The sequence below is a fragment of the Emys orbicularis genome, chromosome 2 (assembly GCF_028017835.1).
Source record: "Emys orbicularis isolate rEmyOrb1 chromosome 2, rEmyOrb1.hap1, whole genome shotgun sequence".
NCBI lineage: Eukaryota > Metazoa > Chordata > Testudines > Emydidae > Emys > Emys orbicularis.
Window position 1 is genome coordinate 163,921,976 of NC_088684.1, and position 23,585 is coordinate 163,945,560.

At 44.6% G+C, this 23,585-nt stretch overlaps 1 protein-coding gene across 1 annotated transcript in view; it reads left to right on the top strand.

The window, feature by feature from the left end:
• The window catches only part of SEMA5A (semaphorin 5A), a 505,753-nt gene that overhangs the window by 198,985 nt on the left and 283,183 nt on the right, over positions 1-23,585 (top strand). Inside the window, exons 5-6 of the mRNA XM_065399065.1 lie at positions 3,638-3,736; positions 8,509-8,722. Coding sequence (XP_065255137.1) covers positions 3,638-3,736; positions 8,509-8,722 — 313 coding nt within the window. The remainder of the gene's footprint in view (positions 1-3,637; positions 3,737-8,508; positions 8,723-23,585) is intronic.

Genomic DNA, 23,585 nt, shown 5'->3' on the forward strand with positions numbered 1-23,585 from the left:
GTCTGGGGGCTGCCCAGCAAACCGTGAAGCCGGTAGCGCTCGGGCAGCCCTTTCCCCGTGGCTGGGAGTGGGAGGGAGGAGGGGACGGGGTTAGGGCGGGGAAGGGGCGGAGTTGGGGCGGGGGCTGGGGGTGGGGAAATGGGCGGGGCCAGGGCCCGTGGAGGGTCCTCTTTTTTTATTTAATAGATATGGTAACCCTATCTTAATAGTTCTGTTCCTTTTGTTTTTTTAATCTGTTTAGAGCCTGTTCAGTTTACAAAGGGTCCTTTTCATGATTTGGGCCAAATAAACAGTGCTCTCACCAACACAGTGAGGGGAGATGGGACACTGGCCAGTGCCTCTTCTCTTGTAATCCTGCAAGGGCAGGGCATGTTTCCACGGTTCTGGGCTGTTATGATGACCTCTGGAATGCACTTTGCCACTGTGCTCTAATGGCCTCCTCCTGCTCTCATTGAAATCAATGGGACACTTTCCATCCTGTGTGCAAGCGAGTATTGGGAGTACGGGGGGGCTGCACTGAAGTAAATGTGTTACAGTTTTATAGATGTATTAAAGATCAATGTTGAGCATGCTCCCTGCAGCTCACGTCAAGGTAATATGGCTTCCTGGCTTTTGCCTGCATAATAAGCAAAACATAGCCCTGGTAAAGTCACTGCAATTCCAAGGTCTTATATCAGGCCTGAATTTGGCCCACTGCCTCCAGCCATCACCACTCATGGGGTACAAATCCTTCCTTACCTCTCAGTGTAGCTCAGACACCATGTGTCTTAAATTTGTTCCTTTTTTAATTTAAAACCATGACTGCTGGATGTGCAACCACATGCACAATGCAAGGCAGTACCAGAAATTCTATAGTATACTTCAATGGGTCCAGATGGCTACCTGTTTGCAAAACATATGCACAACTGCATTTGATGTCACTATTTGTAGCTAAAGCCCAGAAAATGGTGCTTTCTGCAGGATAACAAGGTACCTTTTCAAAGGGTGTGGATTTAGCTGCATGACCTCAGTTAACATCAGGAGTCACATCGCTAAATCCCAATGTGCTTTAAAACTTTACCCCAAGACCTTTCTGAGAGTTAGAAGCAAAATGGAAAGCTGCTTAGCCTGAGGTGTCTGTAAGCTATTTTCTTACAAGCATTTTTTTTTTTTTGCTTGAGTTTTAGTGAATTCAAGCTGCAGCAGGAGTGTTTGTATCTTCTTGATTTACAATTCTAATAGATTTTTAGTATTGCAACAAAAAGCCTTCTGCCAGGGGATGCATACCTGAACTAGGGTTACCATTCGTCCGGATTCCCCCGGACATGTCCGGCTTTTCTCAGTTAAAAATAGCGTCCGGGGGGAATTTGTAAATGTCCGTACTTCCCCCCCATGCAGAGTGCGCGCGGCTGACAGGGCAGCCGGCCGGATGGTGCCACTTGCACTGGGCTCTGGCAGCCAGAGAGAGCCCCTCCTCCGCTTCCCCCTCCTCTCCCCTGCAGCTGAGATCACTCCTCTCCTCTCTCTCCCTCCCTCCCCCTCTCTGCATTTGCAGCCGGCCGGCCATTCGCAGTGGGCCTCTGGCAGTCTGGAGCTCCTCCCCCTGCCCAGCAGCACTCTGCGAGGGCGGGAACCGGGCTATGCGCTCCGTGGGGGAGCGCAGCAGCGTGTCGGGCTGTGCGTGGAGCCCAACACGCTGTTCTGAGCAGCACGGTAAGGGGGCCAGGGGGTCGGAGAAGGGGCAGGAAGGTTCTGGAGGGGGCAGTCAAGAGACAGGGAGCAGGGGGAGGGTTGGATGGGTCGGGAGTACGGGGGGGGGTTGTCTGGGGGTTGGGGGCGTAAGGTTTTGGGCAGTCAGGGTACAGGTAGGGGGTAGGGTCCTGGGGGGGCAGTTAGGGTGGGGGTCTCAGGAGGGGGCAGTTAGGGGACAAGGAACAGGGAGGCTTAGGTAGGGGGTGGGGTTCTGGAGGGCAGTTAGGAGCAGGGGTCCCAGGAGGGGGCAGTCAGGGGACAGGGAGCAGAGGGGTTTAGATGGGTCGGGAGTTCTGGGGGGGGGCTGTCAGGGGGTGGGGAGTGGTTGGATGGGGCATGGAAGTCCCTGGTGTCTGTCTGGGGGTGGGGGGGTGGGTAAGGGTTGGGGTAGTCAGGGGACAGGTAGGGGGTAGGGTCCTAAGGGGCCAGTTAGGATGGGGGGAGGGTCTCAGGAGGGGGCAGTCAGGGGACAGGTAGGGGATAGAGTCCTAGGGGGCCAGTTAGGATGTGGGGGAAAGTCTCAGGAGGGGGCAGTCGGGACAAGGAGCAGGGAGGCTTAGGTAGGAGGTGGAGTCCTGGGGGGCAGTTAGGTAGGGTTACCGTACGTCTGGTTTTTCCCGGACATGTCCGGCTTTTTGGTCCTCAAATCCCTGTCCGGGGGGAATTGCCAAAAAGCCGAACATGTCCGGGAAAATAGCTTTGCCGGCATCCCTGCCCCAGTCCCCTGCTTACCTTGTGGCTCCCGCAGGCTGCGAGCTGCAGGCGGATTCCCCCGCGGCGGCGGCTGCTGCTGCTCCCCCCAGACACCTCAGCTCTGTGTAGCTGAAGAGCCGAGCTGCCCGAGCGCTACCGGCTTCACGGTTTGCCGGGCAGCCCCCAGACCTCCAGACCCTGTGCCCCCGGCCGGGCGCTTCCCCTCCCGTGCTCCGGCTGCGCTGGGGAAGCGCCCGGCCGGGGGCAGGGTCTGGATGTCTGGGGGCTGCCTGGCAAACCGTGAAGCCGGTAGCACTCGGGCAGCTGTTTCACGGCTGGGAGGGAGGAGGGGGAATGCGGGGCGCTCAGGGGAGGGGGCGGAGTTGGGGCGGGGACTTTGGGGAAGGGGCGGAGTTGGGGCGGGGAAGGGGCAGAGTTGGGGCGGGGCCGGGGGCGGGGCCAGGGCCCCGTGGAGTGTCCTCTTTTTTTAATGAGGAAATATGGTAACCCTAACCTGAACCAACCATGAAAATTTTTGGTGGCATCTTAATTTTTCCAATTTCAGAGTCTAAACATAATAATGTAATGGAGTAAAAAAATATATATATATCATAATTCCTCCAGGGTGTGCTTACATGTTATTTGAAGAGATGGAATTTTGGAGGCCATCTTGAGGAACCTCAGTGCTTGGAGAAATGTCTCTCCTGTGGGTAATTTAATATGCTTCTAATGTCATGCATTAATGTAATAGGGCCAAATCCTCACCTGGAGATCTAGCTCATGAGATATATCTATGGTAGCTTCAACAAATCCAAGGTAGTGACCCATTGACCACCCCTCACCCCGTGGCCTGGCCTGTCGTGAGATATAGCATTTGATCTTTTGGGACTGACATTTTTATTCAAGGTGGTGTATATCACGTAAAAAGTTTAACTGGACCTTTAAAAATATCAATTTGGCAGATGCATTCAGTACTGGACAGGTTTATTTGACTCTGTTAGGGGCTTTTCTTAAGGATAGAATGGATTCTTGTACTATAGTTAGGAATTCAATCTAAGTACTTATTGATTTCTCACTCATCAGGTAAGTTCAAGCATTGCTTATCAGAGTTTTCACGTACGGTAACATAGCCCTGATGAATAATTCAAGTTTTAAATGGCCTCCCTCTCCTTTGCAGCATTGCTGAATACATTATTTCTTTTCTGCATCGCAGGAAGAATGCCAGAACTATATCCGTGTGCTTCTCGTTGGCGGTGACCGGCTCTTCACCTGTGGAACCAATGCTTTCACTCCTATTTGCACCAATCGGACGGTATGAGTAAACGAATTGATCCCACATGTTCACAGAAATGATTACTATTGCCACTGTGAAACAAAACAGCTGCTATGGGGCTGTGCAGATTGGTAATGGGATATTTCACTTCTAGACTGTTAGCTCAGATACAGCCCTAGATAGTAACTGAAAGTAATCATCTATCTGACCAGTTGCCTCTGTGAGATGTTGAGATCTCCACAGTGAACAAGCTTCCACATCACCACCTTATTTGACTTTATTTAGTCCTCTTTTGGGAGAACGAGATTGAATCAGCTTTCAAGGCTGACCCAGCCTCTTACCTCTATAGAGATACCTTTCAAGCATGGATGAGGCTTGTTGGTGTAGGGAAGTTTGCACTGCTGCTGCCTGTGCTGTGACTAATCAGAGTATTTCACTCTATAGGGTTGTCAATCTAACAACATTCAATATAAGCAATAAATGTGCATACATTCAAAATTACAGTAAATGAGACAGCTGTAACTGCAATATGCAAATCAAACAAAGATTGGCCAATTAAAAAACTAGACTTCGGGGCCTGGGCCTAAAATGTAAATACCTTTTACTAGCTTTTTTCATATGCTTTTCAAACTTGTCAGAACAATTTCAAATACATGCAGCATGTCTTTAAAAATAAAATTAATTTTTAAAAGGTGTCGTAACTGCCATGTTTGCAGAAGATCAAAAGGGCTTAGTAATTTTTTTCGGCAAGAAAATACTGAGCAAATGTAGTTTTTTGTATTCCAGAGCACATTCACAACCATGACTGTGATGTGTACTGAACCTTTCCAAATTCATCTTCAGGTTTTGGGAACAAACAAATATGTAACCCCACTTTCTTCCCTGGGTTACTCAGGATCAGGCAGCACTCACCTGTGTGCCTGATGTTGTTGACATTATAGGAGATTCTGAGTATCTGGTGATGTTGGATAAGTGAGAATCCTCCATCCACCCTCTGCTGCAGTCCCTTTACTCCTAAAGGAAGTTAAAATTGGTGGTGCCTCCACCTGGCTGGCCCCTGTACACACACAATGGCGTGCCTTGGGGACCTCCAGGAATAAACCCCTTCAAATAGTAATAATAATAACAACAACCTGTGGCATGGGTCTAACTCATAACAGTTATAAATAATATACATCCAATATACTTAAATTAGAGCTAACACTCATTTACTTAACAACTTAAAGAAACAGGGTATAACAGACAAAAATTAAATGTCACTACTGATTTAAATCCACAGGGGAGAAGTTGAATAAAATCAATTAACAAATATAGTATACAGTAATACATGAAACTTATCTAACTGGCATTTACACTGCCATCATTTACCCCACCCCAGAGTGTACACTCCTCTGGATTTCAGAGTCCTAGACGCTTGCGTGGACGCGCTTGAAGATCTGAAGCTGGAGACAGCACTCCGTGGGTTCTGTGTATCAGTCCAGCCAAGGCAACAAGCTGCACAGCCCCGCTGAAGGTTGGAGCTGGCTCCACCAAATGTCAGCAGCTCTGAGTCCTGGTTCGATGGAAAGATCACTCTGCCTCTCCTCAGACTCAGTCTCTCTGCGGTGCCCCTTCCAAGTACTTTCTCAACAGTGGGGGTTACTCACAGTTCCTTCACTGCAGGCCCAGCTCAGTCAGCTCTAGGCACAGCAATAGTGTCTGCCCTGGCTCTAGTGAAGCCACGAACAGCCTCTGAGGCTCTCTGCTTGATCAAAGCCCTTGCAGACTCTCAGAAGCAGCTTCTGGCTTCCTAGTAGCAGCTCCTGGTATGGACAGAGCTCCACATCAGCCATCTCACTCCTCTTCCCCAAATGGAGTCCACAGCCTGCTCTTCCTGCAGGGGGAAGTCTCTCGCTCTCTTTCCCCAAGGCATCATGGGAGTTGTAGTCTCTAAGGCTAGATTGCAGCACACAGGCTTTTCCCCTGGAACACTCCCAATAAATTCAGAGGCCCATCTAGTAAAGGGTGCTTACAAACAGATATGATAAGATGCAGATATTTGAATATCTTCACAGACAGAAAAGAAATTTTAGCATGATTTCAAAGTGTGGTTATGGTAGGGCTACCATATGTCCGGATTTCCCCGGACATGTCCGGGTTTACGATCTATAAATAGCCGTCCGGGGGGAGGGGGGCGGGATGGGGGAGATTTCTAAAAATGTCCGGTATTTCCCCCCGGTCGGCTATTTATAGATCGAAAAGCGGTGCCGCTCAGCAGCCAAAGCCCCTTCTCGGCTCCCCCCCATCCTCTGCAGCCTTAGCACGTCCCCAGCCCCGCAGCTGTTTTCCCCCTCCTCCTCTCCCCTGAACGCTCAGCCCCCTGCTCCTCCCCCTCCCCGGCTTCCCGCGAATCAGATCTTTGCGGGAAGTCTGAAAAGAAGCAGGGGCAGGTGGGCAGCAGCAGGTAAGCTGGGGCGGGGGGGACGGGAGGAGGAGGAATCCGGGGAGGCGCGGCGCGGCCCAGTCCGGCCCCGGCCGAGCGGCTCCGGCCCCGGCTGGTCCCAGCGGCTCCGGCCCGGCCCGGCTCGGGCCCCGGGGCACCGGCCCCAGTTCCGGCCGAGTGCGCCGGCTCTGGCCCCAGCCCCAGCGGCTCCAGCCTGGCTCGGGCCCCAGGAGGCCGGCCCGGCCCCGGCCGAGCACCTCTGGCCCCGGCCGGCCCCAGCAGCTCCAGCCCAGCCTGGCTCGGGCCCCGGGGCACTGGCCCCACTTCCGGCCGAGCGGTGCTGGCCGAGCACCCCCGGCCCCAGCGGCTCTGGTTCCGGCTGAGCGCGCCGGCCCCGACCCCGGCGACTCTGGCCCAGCTTAGGCCCCAGGGCGGCGGCCCCGGTTCTGACTGAGCGCGCCGGCCCCAGCGGTTCCGGCCCGGCTCGGGCCCCAGGGCAGCCGGCCCGGCCCCGGGCTCTTGTTAAAGCCGGACCTTGTCAAGGGGCGGGGGGGTTGGATGGGTCGGGAGTTCGGGGGGGGGCTGTCAGGGGGGCAGGGGTGTGAAGAGGGGTCGAGGCAGGCAGGGAGCAGAGGGGGTTGGATGGGTCGGGAGTTCTGGGGGTCCTGTCAGTGGGCGGGGAGCAGTTGGATAGGGCATGGGAGTCCCGGGGGTCTGTCTGGGGGCGGGGGTGTGAATATGGGGTGGGGGTGTGGATAAGGGTCGGGGCAGTCAGGGGACAGGTAGGGTCCTAGCGGGGCAGTTAGGGTGGGGGGTTCTCAGGAGGGGGCAGTCAGGGGACAAGAAGCAGGGAGGCTTAGATAGGGGGTGGGGTCCTAGGGGGCAGTTAGTGGCAGGGGTCCCAGGAGGGGGCAGTCAGGGGACAAGGAGTGGGGGGGTTTGGGGGTTCTGAGGGGGGCAGTCAGGGGGTGGGAAGTGGGAGGGAGTTGATGGGGGCGGGACAGGGCAGGGGCGGGGCTAGAGCAGGGCTCCCCCCCCCCCACCCGTGTCCTCTTTTTTGATTGTGCAAATATGGTAACCCTAGGTTATGGTAAAACCATGAAACTGACATCCCCTTTTTATTTAAGTGATTTTGTTGAATGTTTTCTTAGAATTTTACACCTCAGTATATTTCACAATATAGCAGTACACAAGAGATGAGATACACAGCCACATTTCAAATGTATTAAGTTTAACAGGGTGTCCAAAATCCACATTTGGGTGCATAAATCAGGACTTAGGTACATAAAATTGAGAGTCACAAAAACTTGGTGTGTGCATCCCATTGTGTAAAATTTTTATATCTAATGAATGTAATTGTGGGCCAACAAAAGTAAAGAAAGGTTGATGCAGATACGTACAGATAGATTTAGCTAAGATGATAATATATATTACTCTGATTTCTGATTGGTGTCAGCAACAAACCTCCAAATTTTTGGAAATGTTATTCTGCTATTTTTAACACAGCCACAATTTATGGATTTAAAAGATGTCAAAAAGAAAATTATTGATTAAGGATATATCAGAGTGAGAGAGAGATAACGAGAGAGAGAATGCATCAAGGATTAATTAAAATTAGAATAAACATCAAAATACCGCTGGCTGGAATATGGTGACCATTTATTGGTGTTTTGTTTTGTTTGTATTTTAAAAAATAAATCTGCTCAGTGTCAAACCTCTGGGAACATGTACACAATTTAAACTTACTGCACATCAATTTCCAAAATAGCGTAATGGCTTTAAAACTGTGGTTTGTGGTTGAGTGTATTAGGGCCTACTAAATCATACCCTCAGTTCCATTGGGCTGGAAAGCTCATTGTTATTTTGAGCTCATTATCCCTGTGTCCTGGAAGACACCAACAAAGCTAGAGGATAATGTTTCTATGCCCTCTAGCCAATTGCTCTGTAACAGTTAGATCTATGAACTTTCACGACAAAAAAACTATGACCGTTGTACATCGAATATGGTTTTTGGCGGCATATCGTCATTCTTTAATATATTAATGCATAGGATAGGATATTACCAAGATACACACATCCTGATTTTTGTCACTTCAGAAGAGTGTCATATACATAATTTATTTTCTAAGTTGCTGCTAATAAATAACATTTTAAGTATAATTCTTAATTAATTAATGTAAATGTTTTCCTCACTGTGTTTCTTTGGATCTGAAAGATAAAAAGACCAGAAAGGCATTATATTTCTAACATGGGCCTGGAATAAAGAAGAGTGCTTGGCACTGTGTTATGGTAACATGAGACATTTGCTGAGCTTATGGTATTTTTCTTCACTGATGGTGTGGTTTGACTCATCTTGTCATGCTTATGTGATTTTTGTTGTCTTTTCCAGTTAAGCAACCTGACAGAGATACATGATCAGATCAGTGGCATGGCTCGCTGTCCATACAGTCCTCAACACAATTCCACAGCTCTTCTCACTTCCAGTGGGGAGTTATATGCTGCTACAGCCATGGATTTCCCAGGAAGGGATCCTGCCATTTACCGCAGTCTGGGGGCTCTTCCTCCTCTCCGCACTGCACAGTACAACTCCAAGTGGCTCAATGGTAAGTATTGACAAGCCTCAGTGCTTTTGATTTTGTTATACCTCATTTTCCCCTTATCTACATTCTTCAAAGCCTATCCTTTGAGTATGCATGGTTTTGAAATGCTTTTTACTTTAAAAATTGTTTCAAAGCTTTCCAGTCTTTGGAATGTGACACAAAGCAAAGTCCATACATAAAGCAGCGAACTGTACCTTGATGCAGGACTTTGTGGGTCATAATTTTAAAAGGGTCAACCTGTCTACTATTTATGCACATACAACAGTGTGTACAATATTGTTACTTGCATATGCAATCAATAGGAAATACATGCACAAACACACACAAATGTTTATGCTTTCATTACAGCAAAACACTTAGGCAGAGGATGGCCACTCACGCATCCCCAGAATTCCAGTACTTCTGGGAACGGCATGTCCTGCCCTCACCTGTGTGACTCCACCCCCACCAGTGTGAGGTCACTCCACATGGGAGCTGCCCTTTTGACGAGTGCACCGGTAGGGGCAGGGCAATGCGCTCTTCAAAATGGCACCTCCCCATCTGGAGCTGGACAAAATTATGTCCGATTTTGTCTCAGTACTGGATAGGAGACAAACCTTAGAAAAGTAGAACTGTCCAGCTTAAAACCGGACAAATGGCTTGCCTACTTAGGCACATGATTAACTTTAAACATGTGAGTCTCATTAGCTTCAAGGCCTATATGTGCAAGATGTATAAGAGAAAATATAAATGCCATATTTTGAAATTTCAGCCCCAAAGAGACATTGTGCATCAGGGTAGAAATAATTCTTACTTGAAAGAGTTCTTTTAATTAACTGATCCTTGTAAAGTAAAACTGAACAAATGATATAAATGGGAGAGTGCTTTGTTTAACTAACTTTGGTTCACTTTTCATACTTTGCACTCTTTAAGTCATGATGTATGAGTTCTGGGTGCTTATCCAAACCACTTTGGTCTGGAAATCTTGATGTATGATCATGATGTATGAGCACTGGATGTATGATATTCTCAGTATACCAGGTAAATGAGGCAGTAGCAAAGTATGCATGTTTTCTGTAATAAATTTATATGAAACTTGCTTGATGAAAATATTTATGAAAAGTATTGTTACTGCTTCTGAGCCTCTGTTAGCCACTTTTAAAATCTGTGTACTGATGCTTTTTACAAAGATTAGTTCTGAAAATAACTGAAGCCTTGGTCTGCCATTCAGCATATTGGCCTGAAAAATTATATTTCAATAAATATTTGTTTTGGTTATTAAATACTTAAATGTTTTTCCATTGCTCTGTGTGATTCTTAAAAATGTATCTGTTAAATTATCGTATAGACATCTATAATGAACTGACCAAAGACTCATACAATTTTACTCTTGTAGCAAGTATTACCCAGATGGAATCAGGGAAGGGTGAAAATGCCTAAGAACTATTTTTCTGTGCTTATGCAGATATGAAACAGCCAAGCAGACCTTATTTTGAACCATTAAACATTTCCCATGCATAGACCTGGCAAACTTCCCATTGACTTCAATAGGAGTGTGAGCAGTCCGATAGTTTGAATGCCAAATTTTAGTCTAGAGTGAATGTTTACAGCAGTTACAAATACATGAAAATAGATGTAGAGCAGAACCTTTAAGTCTAGGCACTTTCTGACAGCACTATACTTCTGTGTATGTGTTTAACGTTTAAATTATTGTGAGATGAAACATAAATATAGCAGCAGTTTGCAGAAATGTAGAAACTTGATCATAAACAACATATACTTGTCTGTACTGGCAGACAGAGAGATAAACTGTGTAGCGTTTCTCAGGTGTGCTTATATAGGAAAGCTCAGTCTGCCAACTGTAGTAGCCGATCTTGATGTTCTTCTGTTAAATAATTGGAAAAGCAGAAGCAAAAAGTAAACAATTGGAATAAATTGAATTCTTCTGGCTCTCTTGGTAGGGCTTTGTCTTGACAGGCAAAAAGGGTGTGTTTTTCAATTAAGTTTGCTTAATTGAGTTAGCTTAACAGGATTGATTGAAAATCCCATTGAGCTGCAGGCTAACTTATTTGAAGCTATCCATAGCTTAAGGAGGAAGACTAGACTACAATATGGCCAAATACTACAGCTAATAAATTCACTTTCCAAGGAAGTTTTTCTTTGTCACAAATGATAATCAGCTGATAAGGACTTCCTGCTGGGAGAAGCAGTTAAATGGTGGCTTTCACTGAGGCACAACACTATCTATTCATTTATTTTAAACAAAAGTTGCAGGTGTTTCTAAAAAAATCCCCTGTAATGTAGTATAATTGCACATATCTATGAAACCCTCCTTGGGGCTTGTCTGTGCTAGGAAGATGCATCTTGTTTTAACTTGTGTCAAGTAACACAATACTGACCACAATACTGCAATCAGGTACACTTGTTTAACTCTTGGAATGTGTGTGTTCCCATGGGACTATTCTCAAGTGTAAAAAAGTTAAGCACATGCATAAGTTTTTACAGGTTCAGGAACCTAGGGTTAACCATGACCAGTTGACCTGATTTTAAATATGACAGTGCTTGTATAAAATGAGTGCTAAGTTGTGTTGAACATTGTGTATTACCATGTGTGTTAGCACATATGAATGAATTTTCCCAGTGCAGACAAGCCTTTAGAGAGAGCCTGGGAAAATTAATGAGCTTTGCAATAGGCTCTGAATGTCAGCAGGTTTCAGAATATAAAGTATGAAAGATACACATGGTATGATTCTGATCTCATTTTACATCAGTGTAAATAAAGACAACTCCATTGACATTCATAGTTATAGCAGTGCAAAACTGGCATGAGAGGAGAGACAGGCCCTCTGTGTGTGTGATACTCTTATTTACTCAATATTTAGCTACATACCTAAGGTGTTAGAACTAGTCACTTAACTAGGACTCCCCTGTGGCAGAAAAAATATCCTTATTACCAGGTTTTTATGTTAACCATATACATTCTGTATTGTATCCAAAGGACAAAATAAAATCTATTCCCTAAAATGATATCAGTTAATCAGATTGACTTTATTAACATTTTCTCTACTAACTAGCTTCAGCTGTACCTATTAGCTCTCTATTGAGGCCCACACTTCAACATCAAAGCTTTTGTCTGTTTGGATTTAAGTCTTATCATCAGAACACAGGTTTTAGCTTTAAGAACAAATATAAGAATTGTAATTAGAGTTTGTTGAAAGCAAATCTAATAAAAAGTTGGAAGCAAAGTTTTACCTAACTGGGGCGGGGAGGGAGGTGGGAGCACCTTAGGGAGCATCAAGTGTCAAGGTACTGGTAAATTCACCTGTTGTTATGTCTATCTGCCTGCCCACACATAACTCGGCCAGTAAATCACACTAGTTTTGCAGCACTGGAGCACAGTGGAGACTTTCAGTTCCTACAGTGAGAGAGTGGAATGTATATACAGCAAGAAAACTATGGCAGTTTGACTAATTGGAATGGAGGCTTCCTATCAAATGATAGTTATGCAACAGTTGTATATAGTTACTACACTTTTATTGTGTGTTCATGCATGTTCACATGTGTGTGAACTAGCAGCATTGCAGTAGGAAAAGATCTCTTTGGTGCCTGACAGTTCAGTCATGGAAGACATTCTTTTATCTAACATGGTGGATTTGCTGCTCTGCAGATCATGATGGCCTTTTGCTGTGAGATCTTGCCAATATCCTAAAATTCAGTTGGCTGTGCTGTTTGTTTATTGCAAGATAACTGTAAAGGGGTGGACCTCATTCCTTTTAGTGATTAGTGGGCTTCTTTCTGAACAAATTCAGAAGTTTGGGAAGCCTCCAGTCAGGCTGAAGAGAGCTGCCTGCATTAGCATGTCACATATTTGAGCAGCATACCTTTACCACTCCCTCTTACTTAGTGTGGAGGTTCTTGACATTGGAAGATCTATAGTTTCACCATAGAATAAATCCTTATCCTAATTTTCAATTTCAAAGGGCCCGCTGTCAATGGGGCTGCTGAAAGTAGAGTGGGAAGGGAAAATATAGCTTCTCCTATGTTGAGGATGTGGCAGACTGGATCCTATATTCTATGATGAGATTACATCTATTGGAATTCCAAATACCAAGAAAGGGAATAAGTATAAGGAGAGTGTCCATCTCCACATCTGTATTCCCATTCAATAGGGGATTGCTACAGATGTGTATATTTGTTACCAGTCTCCTTGCATAGGAGATTTAATGGGTTTCAAAATAACCCAGCTAGAAGGAACACCCAGGTATGCAAAGCCCTGGCTGGGTTGATTTAGTTGGGGATTTGGTCCTGCTTTGAGCAGAGGGTTGACTAGATGACCTCCTGAGGTCCCTTCCAACCCTGAGATTCTATGATTCTATGGAATTTTCTATCATGTGTTACAAAATATCATTATTCACAGTCCTTCTGAGTGGGTGGAAGGAAAAGAAATCTTTTGATTTAATTTGAAGCTACACTTGGTATAATGTCCAGTCATTCAGTTCTTCATTTAGTAGGCTTCCTCTCCAGAACATAAAGTTCATAATAACCTTGTTACTCATGCCTTTTAGGGAGCTTGTAGACTGGTAGAAAACTTTACAAAAACACATAATGACTAATAAGTGCACTTTATATTTCTTCACCGTTTCATGAAAACACTTTAAGAAATTCAGCAAATAATATAATATAATAACTTGTAACCCTTGTGGTTTCCAGACCCAGGTCAGTTGTTCATAGTATGTCTCTTCAATCATTGTCTCAGCGGCAGTGGGAGTTACACCCCCAGCTCAAAGTGAAGACAATACCACCAGTATTTCCTTTAGAAAAAACAATGTAATAAAGAGTGTGTTGCTAATCTACATCTGGTGTGCTGCTTAAATATAACACAAAGCCTCATCACATTCAGGCTGGCCTACAATAATGTGCTCCTAATGGGCTTGCCTTGAAACTGATCCATAGGGCATGTCTCCAGTTACTAGTAAATCGGCACTGCTGCAATTGATGCAGCAAGTGTTGATTTAGTGGATCTGGTGAAGTAACGCTAAATCAATGGGAGAGCACTCTCCCATCAATATGTGTACTCCAGCTCCCCAAGAAGTGTAAGGGAAGTCCATGGGAGACGCATTCCTGTTGACACAGCGCAGTGTAGCCACCGCGGTAAGTGGATCTAACTAAGTTGACTTCAGTTACGTTATTCACGTAACTGAAGTTGCATAAATTAGATCGATTTACCGCGGTAGTGTAGACCATCCCACAAGGTGCAATTGATGTAGAACTTATGCTTGATTACCCTTTACTATAGAAGCAAAGGAGCTGATTATGGTTGCCCTCCACAGACTGCACTGGGTTCCAATATGACAAAGGATTTCGGGCAGAATTTTAATATTAATATATAAACTCCATTATCTAGGCCTTATGTACCTATGGAATTCCTCTCCTGCCCAGCATCTACAGTCAGTAGGGACATTTCTCTTTCAGTTTTCCTCCCAGACAAGTTCTGCACATATATCTCATTGTCAGACTTTAGTTCATGCTGCAATGTCTGCCTGTACATTTGGCAAAGAAGGGGGCAAAAAGGTCAAAGATAAGTCATGTTTTAAATACCTGCTGACTCTCCCTTTCCATTCTATCCTTTTGTGTAACATTAGGAACTGAGCCCTTCTTTTGGTTAACTGGTTCATCTTTGGCAACAATTGGTTTCTCCTATGCCAGACTCCTTTGCCTTTTGTGATTATGTATTTGGGTTGCTTGGTTCTCTTTGACTAGTTTGAAATCCATTGTATTTGTTTTTATGACACTGAGACACAATAGGTGCTATTTCAATGTTTTAAATAAGTAAACAAATCTATTCCAAGTGTCTAGCTACATTGTCAGTAGACAGACAAATGACAATTAATAAGTGATCTGATATACTGTGCAGCTCCAAAAAGGGACAAAACCATAAGGCACATTGGAGAGACTTCCAGCTGTGAAAAGTACAGGAGTGTTTGGCTTGTTCTGCTCTGTTGGCAGACAAAATATCGTGGCATTTCCATACCACTGTGTACATTTGCTACATTAAATATATATAAGTATTTGGTTTGGGAGACTTGTGCAAGACTCTTAAAATAGTTCTTTTGAGGTCCTTTTTGGCATATCTAACATGAGAAGCTTCTCTAATTAGAATAAATACCTTCAATGTTTCTAAGCTGTTGTTGGTAAAATTCCCCAGTGGTGCACTAGGGAGAGGTGTACAATATATAGTACAGGTCTCAACCTGCTATAATTATTGTTTGGCAGTGTTCTCTACATTCTGGAAATAACTTGTATTGCAATTTGGACATGTGGGGAGAAAATATGAGCTAAGAGCAAAGATTAATCCTTTCATTCATGCTGATAAAGATTAATGCATATGGTTATAATAATTCAAGATCATCCTTCAGTTTTTAATAAAAAGGACTTTGTTACCTAAACAAATCTTTTCTTACCAAGAAGTAGTCTATATAATTCTGGAACACAGTGTTCTTGGGGTTATTGCCATTTTTACTCTTGCTTATAAATCTGAGATCTGAGGACAAATATACAAAATATCCTGCATATACTGCCAGTTGTCGCTGGTTTTGCAAAAAGACTAATTATTTCTATTTGGTTATATTATCTTTTTTTCCTGTAAGTAAAATGTAGTTTTTACTACTGGCAATGTGCATTTTTTCTTTTAGAATTTGGCAGAAAACTGTAAAAGAAGATGCAAATGGCATTCTACCCGTATTGTAAAACATGCATGGCTATCAAAAATCTTCACAGTTACTTCTTTGTGCACACCTTGTCACTTGTAAGATCCCAGCTACAAAAGAGATAAAAGGATAATCACTTGAGCAGTACAGAGCTTATTATACAGAGTTAAGCATTTTTGATTCTATGCAGTTTAGGGTCAACACACTACTCAGTATATTACAGTATTCTGTTTTCAAAAGTTGAAATAAAATATATTTTAAAAATAGAAACTTGTAATCCTACTTATTATATGGTCCATCACTAGTGCACTTTCAGTGCTGCCGTTTGGGAAAACACAAATAGCAGAGATGAGCTAATGGCCCCAAATCTTGATGTCATTATGTCAGTGGCAAACCACCTATGACTTGAGTCTGACTGGGATCAGGCTCACCATTTTCTAAACGGTGGGTACTTCTGGACAAAGGTCTTTGTGCATGGTCTGGAGCCATGTCTAAGGTACATTAATGGGGAAGCTTGGCTGTGTGATGCCTGATACACCCAATGGGGTTTTTCTATTTGTTTATTTTCATGAGCACCAAAATTCACCACATGAAGACAAAACTGTTAAAAAGATCACAGATTTGTGAATATATCCTATCCATTACTCCACACTTTATTACTGATGGGATTAATTTACAATACATGCAGTGTTAATTTCATTTTTAGTATTTGCATGACAATAGCACCTAGAGGCTTCAGGTGAGAGCCCCAATGTGCTAGGCACTGTACAAACTCATAGTGAGAGAAAATGCTTTTCCTGAAGACCTTTCGATCTAACTATACAAGGCGGACAAAGAGCGGGAGGGAAACAGAGGCATAGAGAGATTTGCCCAAGGTCATACAGAAGGTCAGTAAACCCAAGTATCCTGGCTCCCAGACCTGTATTCTGTTCAATAGGGCATACTTCCAACCCCACTGCTAGAGGTCTGCAGGATGGGAACTTCATTACTCCTATGTGCTGTAAGATTCTTTGAAGAGAAACCACTTTTCTCTTGTGCTTATTAGTTGCACTGGAGTAGGGTTCCATCTGAGTAATTGCATCAACAACCTGGGGCTGTCATGAATCTAAGTGGACCGATTGATTTATTTGCACACTGGTGCTGAGCATCCAGCAGTTCCCATTGACTTCAATGGGAGCTGCTGGGTACTAAGCACTTTTGAAAGTTAGGTCACTTATTAAGGTACCGAACTATGGATTTCAGAGCGTAGTTTTAGACACTCCATATTTTACAATTTTGTTCTAGTTCTCTGGCAGTCATTTGTGGTCTGATTTTTCAAAGGTGCAGTGCACTTTCATCTAGGGTGACCAGATGTCCCGATTTTATAGGGACAGTCCCGATACTTGGGGCTTTTTTTTTATGTGGGCTCCTATTACCTCCCACCCCCTGTCCTGATCTTTCACACTTGCTATCTGGTCACCCTACTTTCATCACCCACTAGCTTAAATGTGACCTGGAGTTGCCCAGCACTACAGAAAATCAGCCTATTAATACACTTAGCTCTGTACACTTAGCTCTGCACACTTAGCTCACTATAACAGATGATTAGCAATGTTTAAACTTCAGAAGTTAACTTTGAGATTAGATTTTAATCATCAAAATTGTAGAATCATAGAAATATAGAGCTGGATGGGACCTTGAGAGGTTATCTAGTCCAGCCCTCTGTGCTGAGGCAGGACCAAGTGAGCCTACACCATCTCTGACAGGTGTTTGTCTAACCTCCAATGATGGGAATCCCACAGCCTCCCTTGGAAGCCTATTCCAGTGCTAACTATCCTAATAGTTACAAAGTTTTTTCCTAATATCTAATCTAAATCTTCCCTGCTGCAAATTAAGCCCATTGCTTCTTGTTCTACCTTCAGTGGGCATGGAGAACAATAGATCTCTGTCCTTTTTAGAATAACCCATAACATGTTTGAAGACTATCAGGTCCCCCCTCCTCCTCAGTCTTCTTTTCTCAAGACTAACCATGCCCCGTTATTTTTTTAGCTTTCCTTATAGGTCAGGTTTTGTAAACCTTTTATCATTTTTGTTGCTGTCCTTTGGACTCTCTCCACTGTATTCAGATTCTTCCTAAAATGTAGTGCCCGGAATTAGACATACTACTAGTGTGACCAGACAGCAAATGTGAAAAATCGGGATGGTGGTGGGGGGTAATAGGAGCCTATATAAGAAAAAGACCCAAAAAATCGGGGCTGTCCCTATAAAATTGGGACATCTGGTCACCCTACATACTACTGCAGCTGAGGCCTCGCCAGTGCAATGCAGAGGAGGACAATTGCCTCCCATGTTTTACAACCCAGAATGATATTAGCCTTTTTAGCAACTGCATCACATTGTTGGCTCATATTCAATTTGTGATCCACTATGTCCCCTGGGATCCTTTTCAGCAGTACTACCACCTAGCCAAGTATTCTGCTTTTTGTATGTATTTGTGCATTTCATTTTATCCTCCTAAGTATAGTATTTTGCACTTGTCGTTATTAAGTTTCATCTTGTTGATTTCAGTTCAATTCTCCAATTTGCCAAAGTTGTTGTAAATCCTAATCATGTCTCCAGAGTGCTAGCCTGGTGTCATCCACAGATTTTATAAGCACTTTCCACTCCATTATCCAAGTCATTAATGGAAATATTGACTAGTACAGACCCAGGACTGTTCCCTGCATGACTGTACTTAATATGTCCTCCAGTTTGACAGCAAACCATTGATAACTATTGTTTGAGTAGTCTTTCAACCAGCTGTGCACCCGCTGTATTGTAAATTCATCTTGATCACCCTTCCCTAGTTTGCTTATGAGAATGTCATGTGGGACTCTGTCAAAAACCTTACTAAAATCTAGATATATCATGTCTACTCTTTTCCCCCCATCCACTAGGCCCGTAACCCTGTCAAAGAAGGAAATTAGGTTGGTTTGGAATGACTTGTTCCTTACAAATCCATTTTGGCTATTATGTATAACCTATTATCCCTTAGGTGCTTACAAATGTATTGCTTAATAATTTGTTTCAGTATCTTTCCAGGTATCAAAGTTAGGCTGACTGGTCTATAATTTCTCAGGTCCTCTTCTTCCCCTTTTAAATATAGGTCCTAAGTTTGACCTTCTCCAATCCTCTGGGACCTCACCTATCCTCCATGAGTTATTGAAGATAATTGCTAATGGTCCTGAGATTGCTTCAGCTAGTTCCTTATTTTTCAGGCCCTGCTGACTTTAATACATCTAATTTATCTAAATATTCTTTAACTGTTCTTCCCTCCTATTTTGGCTTATGTTCCTTTCCCCTTGTTAATATTGCACTAAGTATCTGGTCATAATCTTTTTAGTGAAGACTGAAGCAAAATAGGCATTAAATACCTCAGCCTTGTCGATGTCATCAGTTCTTAGCTCTCCTTCCCCAGTAAGTAGAGGACCTACATTTTCCTTCGTCTTTTGCTAGCTCCCAATGTATTTAAAGAACTTCGTATTGTCTTTTATGTCCATTGCTAGATGTAACTCATTTTGTGTCTTTGTCTTTCTGATTTTGTCCCTACACGTTTGTGCAATTCTTTTGTCTTCCTCCTTAGCAATATGTCCATGTTTCCACTTGTTATAGGATTCCTTTTTTACTTTCAGGTCATTAAATAGCTCCTGATGGGGCCATGTTGGCCTCTTACAATTCTTCCTATCTTTCCTTCACATGAGGCTAGTTTGCAGTTGTGCCTTTAATATTATCTCCTTAAGAAACTGCCAGCTCTCTTGAACTCCTTTCTCCCTTAGATTTTCTTCCCATGGGACTTTACCTATCAGTTCTGTGAGTTTGTCAATGTCTGCTTTTTTATAAGTCTGCTGTCCTTTTTTCTGCTGCTCTCACTCCTTCCTCTCCTTAGAATCATGAAATCTATAATTTCATGATCACTTTTATCCAAATTGCCATTTGTCTTCAGATTAGTAACCAATTCCTCCCTGTTGGTCAGAATCAAGTCTAAAATGTATATCCCTCTAGTTACTTCCTCCACTTTCTGAAAAAAAAAGTTGTCCCCAATACATTCCAAGAACTTATTGGAGATTTTTTGTTTTGCCATATTACTTTTCCAACATATAACTGAGTTAAAGTTCCCCAGTGCTACCAGGTCTTGTGTTTTGGATATTTCTATTATTTGTCCTAGAAATGCCTCATCTACTTCCTCTTCCTGATTTGGTGGTCTATATTAGACCCCCTACCATGATATCAGTCACCTCCCCCCCTTTTTATAATGGTCTGACTCTCACATGTGTCTGGATCTCATAACAAGTGTATATATTCCTGCTGTAATACAACATCTCCTCCTTCCCACCCACCCCCCTTGTCCTTCCTGAAGAAGCTATAACCCTTTATGCAATATTCCAGTCATGAGATTTATCCCACCACATTTCTTTAGTGCCAATGAAGTTATAATATAGTTTACAGACTAAACAGGACCAATTCTTCCTGTTTATTCCCCATACTCCTTGCATTTATGTTTAGACATCTACGATATTGAGCAGATTTCCCCACTGTTATCCCTCTTGTTGCTCCTGTGACCCTATTCTAATTTTCCATTCCCTTCACCCTCCTCAACATTTAGCTCTCTGTTAAGGTCACCTACCTTTGGCTTTTGTGACTTGCACCATCTGAACCCAGTTTAAAGCCTTCATTGTTATGTTGAGAGAGAGAGAGAGATGGTTCTCAGCATACCTAGAACTGAGAGTCACCTTGTTACCCCCCTGCCTCCAGCATGAGGAAGAATTTCTTGTGCTTAACTGTCAGCTCTTTGATGCCACCAGCCTTTTAGCTACCCAAACACTCTCTTCTGGGTTCTGCCAGACCTTACTTTGCTTTGCAGGTTAACACTAGGTAGAACCCAAGGCCCTCTGAATGTTGTTCTGTAGTGTTCAGCCCCTTATGCAGTGTGCACTCATAAATACCAGGTCTGCTGTCCCCAGCAGAACAGTGTACGCGGCACAGGATCAGCAACTTGCTTAAAATCGTTAAAATATATTTATAGTGAAAAAAGGATACGTTTATTACCAAAGATGCAAGGTTCAAGTGAGTGAGTAAGGATATTGGAATCAAAACATTAAAACATTAATATAAAAGAAAATCATCATACACTTGCTAGAGACTAAACTTAACTATCTGGTTAACCTCCTATCTAATGAAGTTTCTCACCCAAAGCCTTTTACAGCATCTTCAACCAAGGTCACCTGAGATCTTGTTTTCCTAAATGTAAATGCACTGTCTGTTTACTTCCTAAGTACAGGATATGGGGTGCCTTCTTTGCCTTTCGCTTATATCTCCAAAATTCATTGTCTGTACTCAGTCAAGATAACCACCTCTGGCTTATTTTCCTGTGTGCTGCTTCCCTATTGAGTTCACAGCTTTGTAAGCTAACACAATGAATATCCATTTCCATGCAATGCTTAATTTACATCTTGACAGAAAAAGTTTGTCAACTCTGCATTGACTTTTCAGTATATATATACACATAACTTCTTACATAGTATCTGTATGTACATTTCACTATGATATTACTGTACAGTCTGACCTTGCTTTCATTTAAGACCTCACATAACATTATCTTGGGAACCAGAGGGTACATACCAGAATCAGGATATTCCTGTAGCTCCCTTGTCAGTTGGCATTAAGGGTTCTTGGGTCACAGTATGCTAAGATGCTCTTGGTTAGGTGGATCCCATCTCTTCCAAGCAGTCCTCCTTCCCAGAACAGCACTCCATGCTCGAGGAAGCCAAAGCCCTCCTGTGGACACTATCTGCACAGCCACACATTCATCTGCAAGATGTGCGTGTCCCTAGCTGGGCCCTTACCCTCAGTACCGGATTTACCATGGCGCTGCCATGGCGCCGGGCCCACGGTCCAAAGGGGTCCTGGCCCGGCCGCTCTTCTCTGCCCCCCACTCTCTCCTGCAGGGGCAGAAGCTTGGTGCTGCCGGCGCTGGGGCTCCTGCTGCAGCAGGGCAGGCTCTGCCCACAGCCAAACTCCCCCCTCCCCCGCCTCTTCCCCCAGCGTGCTGTGTTCCTGCCCTTCCCCCCCTTCCTCTCCCTGCTGTTCGCCGGCACAAGGGAGGGGGAGGAGTGGAGCCGCAGCGCACTCACCGCTCGGGGGAGGAGGCGGAGAAGAAGTGGTGGCGGGGCCTTGGGGAAGGGGGTGGAAGCAGGGCCTACCCCCTCCAGCCCCCTGATGTGAGCCGCTCAGGGCAGGGGGCTGGGAGCACCCCCACAACCCCAGCCCCCTGCCCTGACTCCTGCACCCCCCACACAACCCCACGACCCCAGCCCTGACTCCTGCACCTCCCACACACTCCAGCCCCCTGCCCTGACTCCTGCACCCCCTCCCACACACCCCAGCCCCCTGCCCTGACTCCTGCACCCCCCCACACATACCCAGCCCTCCACGACCCCAGCCCTGACTCCCGCACCCCCCACACATACCCAGTCCCCCCACACCCAATGCCCTGAATCCTGCACCCCCCCCACATCCCCACCCTGAGCACCAAACAGGAGCTCCTGCATCCCCCCTCCACATTCCCACCTGCACCCCTCGCACCAAATGGGATCTGCCCCAGGTAAGCACTCCACACCCCAACCTCCTGCCCCAATCCTGAGCCCCCCCCTCATCCTAACTCCTGGCCAGACCCTGCACCCCCAGCCCTGTGCCCAGTACACCCCACCCTCAGCTCAGTGCAAAGGGAGACGAAGAGAATGGGCTAGAACCAGGGGTTCCTCAGGCTTCTGTATAGATTATTTAGGTTAATCTTTCTATCTACCCAATGGGACTCAGTGCTCAGTCTAGAAGATACCATCAGAGATGTTTAATTTTGCAGTTCTCAAACTGTGGATTTGTGTCTCCTTGCTGCGTTATGGAGTTAAGCAATCCCCATTGTTAGAGCTTGAGCACCTGTCTCTTATTGAATTGTAAATCTACTGTTTACAATTCCCTTGCTGGTCAATGGCTAGGTGTGGGTCACCACCTTTGTTGCCACTGGAGAGCTAGCTGTAGGCATCCCCCAGACTCACAATATATTTCAATAACAACATGTAGCAAAATCTCATAACTCCATATACAGTGATGATATACATATTTTGACAGAACAATCAGTTTCAGCAAATCATGACTTTTCATAGGATACTTTACAAGGCATTATTTGTTCAAAATATCATAACCATATACAAGTGGTGAATGTGGGAGTTACAAGGTGCTATTTTGAGGTACAAGTTGTCACAGCTCCCCCCCTTACTTTACTGCAAGAGTGTTAGTCACTGACTAACTCGAAGGCAGTGTGTGTTAGGGTCCTCTTGAGTTTTAACAAAATAACTGCCAAGTGTTGCTAAACATTGTAGTGTTACCCACATAGGCTTTTGCAAAGTTCTGTGCATCTTTTAACACTTTGTGGACCAATCTAATGACCTCAAAAGTTAGCAAATGTGTTTCCTCTGGGTTGCTAGAAAGCCTTTCTCTCTAACATTGGTGTCAAATTCCTTATCACAGATGGGTGTTTATAAGTATCTTTGTCATACCACACCTTCTGTCTGACAGTCTGGTTCTGTGTTTGGTTGGTTCAATACCCATTGTGTCATTTACCTCCTTCCTGAACCTTTGCCTGTAATCAGTTACTGGCTTTGCTTTCCCTTCAGGGTTCCCTTCTGCATGGAGTTTTTAATCTAATCATGTTTCTGGGATTTTGGTCTGGTGAGATAAGGGTTCAGGGGGATCCTGCCTATTGGCTAGTCCTTTGTGGAGCTGTCTATCGACCCTAGGGTTATGCACATGCAAAAAGCCCATTTCCCCTCATGGAGTTAAACTGTATGCCTTACTCCCAGGACTGCATCATTCCCCAGAAGGTTGTGATTTGTGATCTTTGGGTTAAGAGTGTCTACTCTTTGACCAGATGTTTTTGTCTCCAGCAGCATGCTCTTATCTGCTTTCAGTGCCTTACCAGCCCAGGGGAAGCTGCCCTACCCTCTGCTGACCAGGTCAATTTGCATGCTCACAGACACCTGCTCTCTCAGTAGAATCTTCATACTGTCTTAAAGAGACACTGTTTTTCATGTGAAAGGCCATGGCAGTTTCAGGTAATAACCATGGTTACAGAATACACAGTAACTATCAGCATCATTCACTGGAAT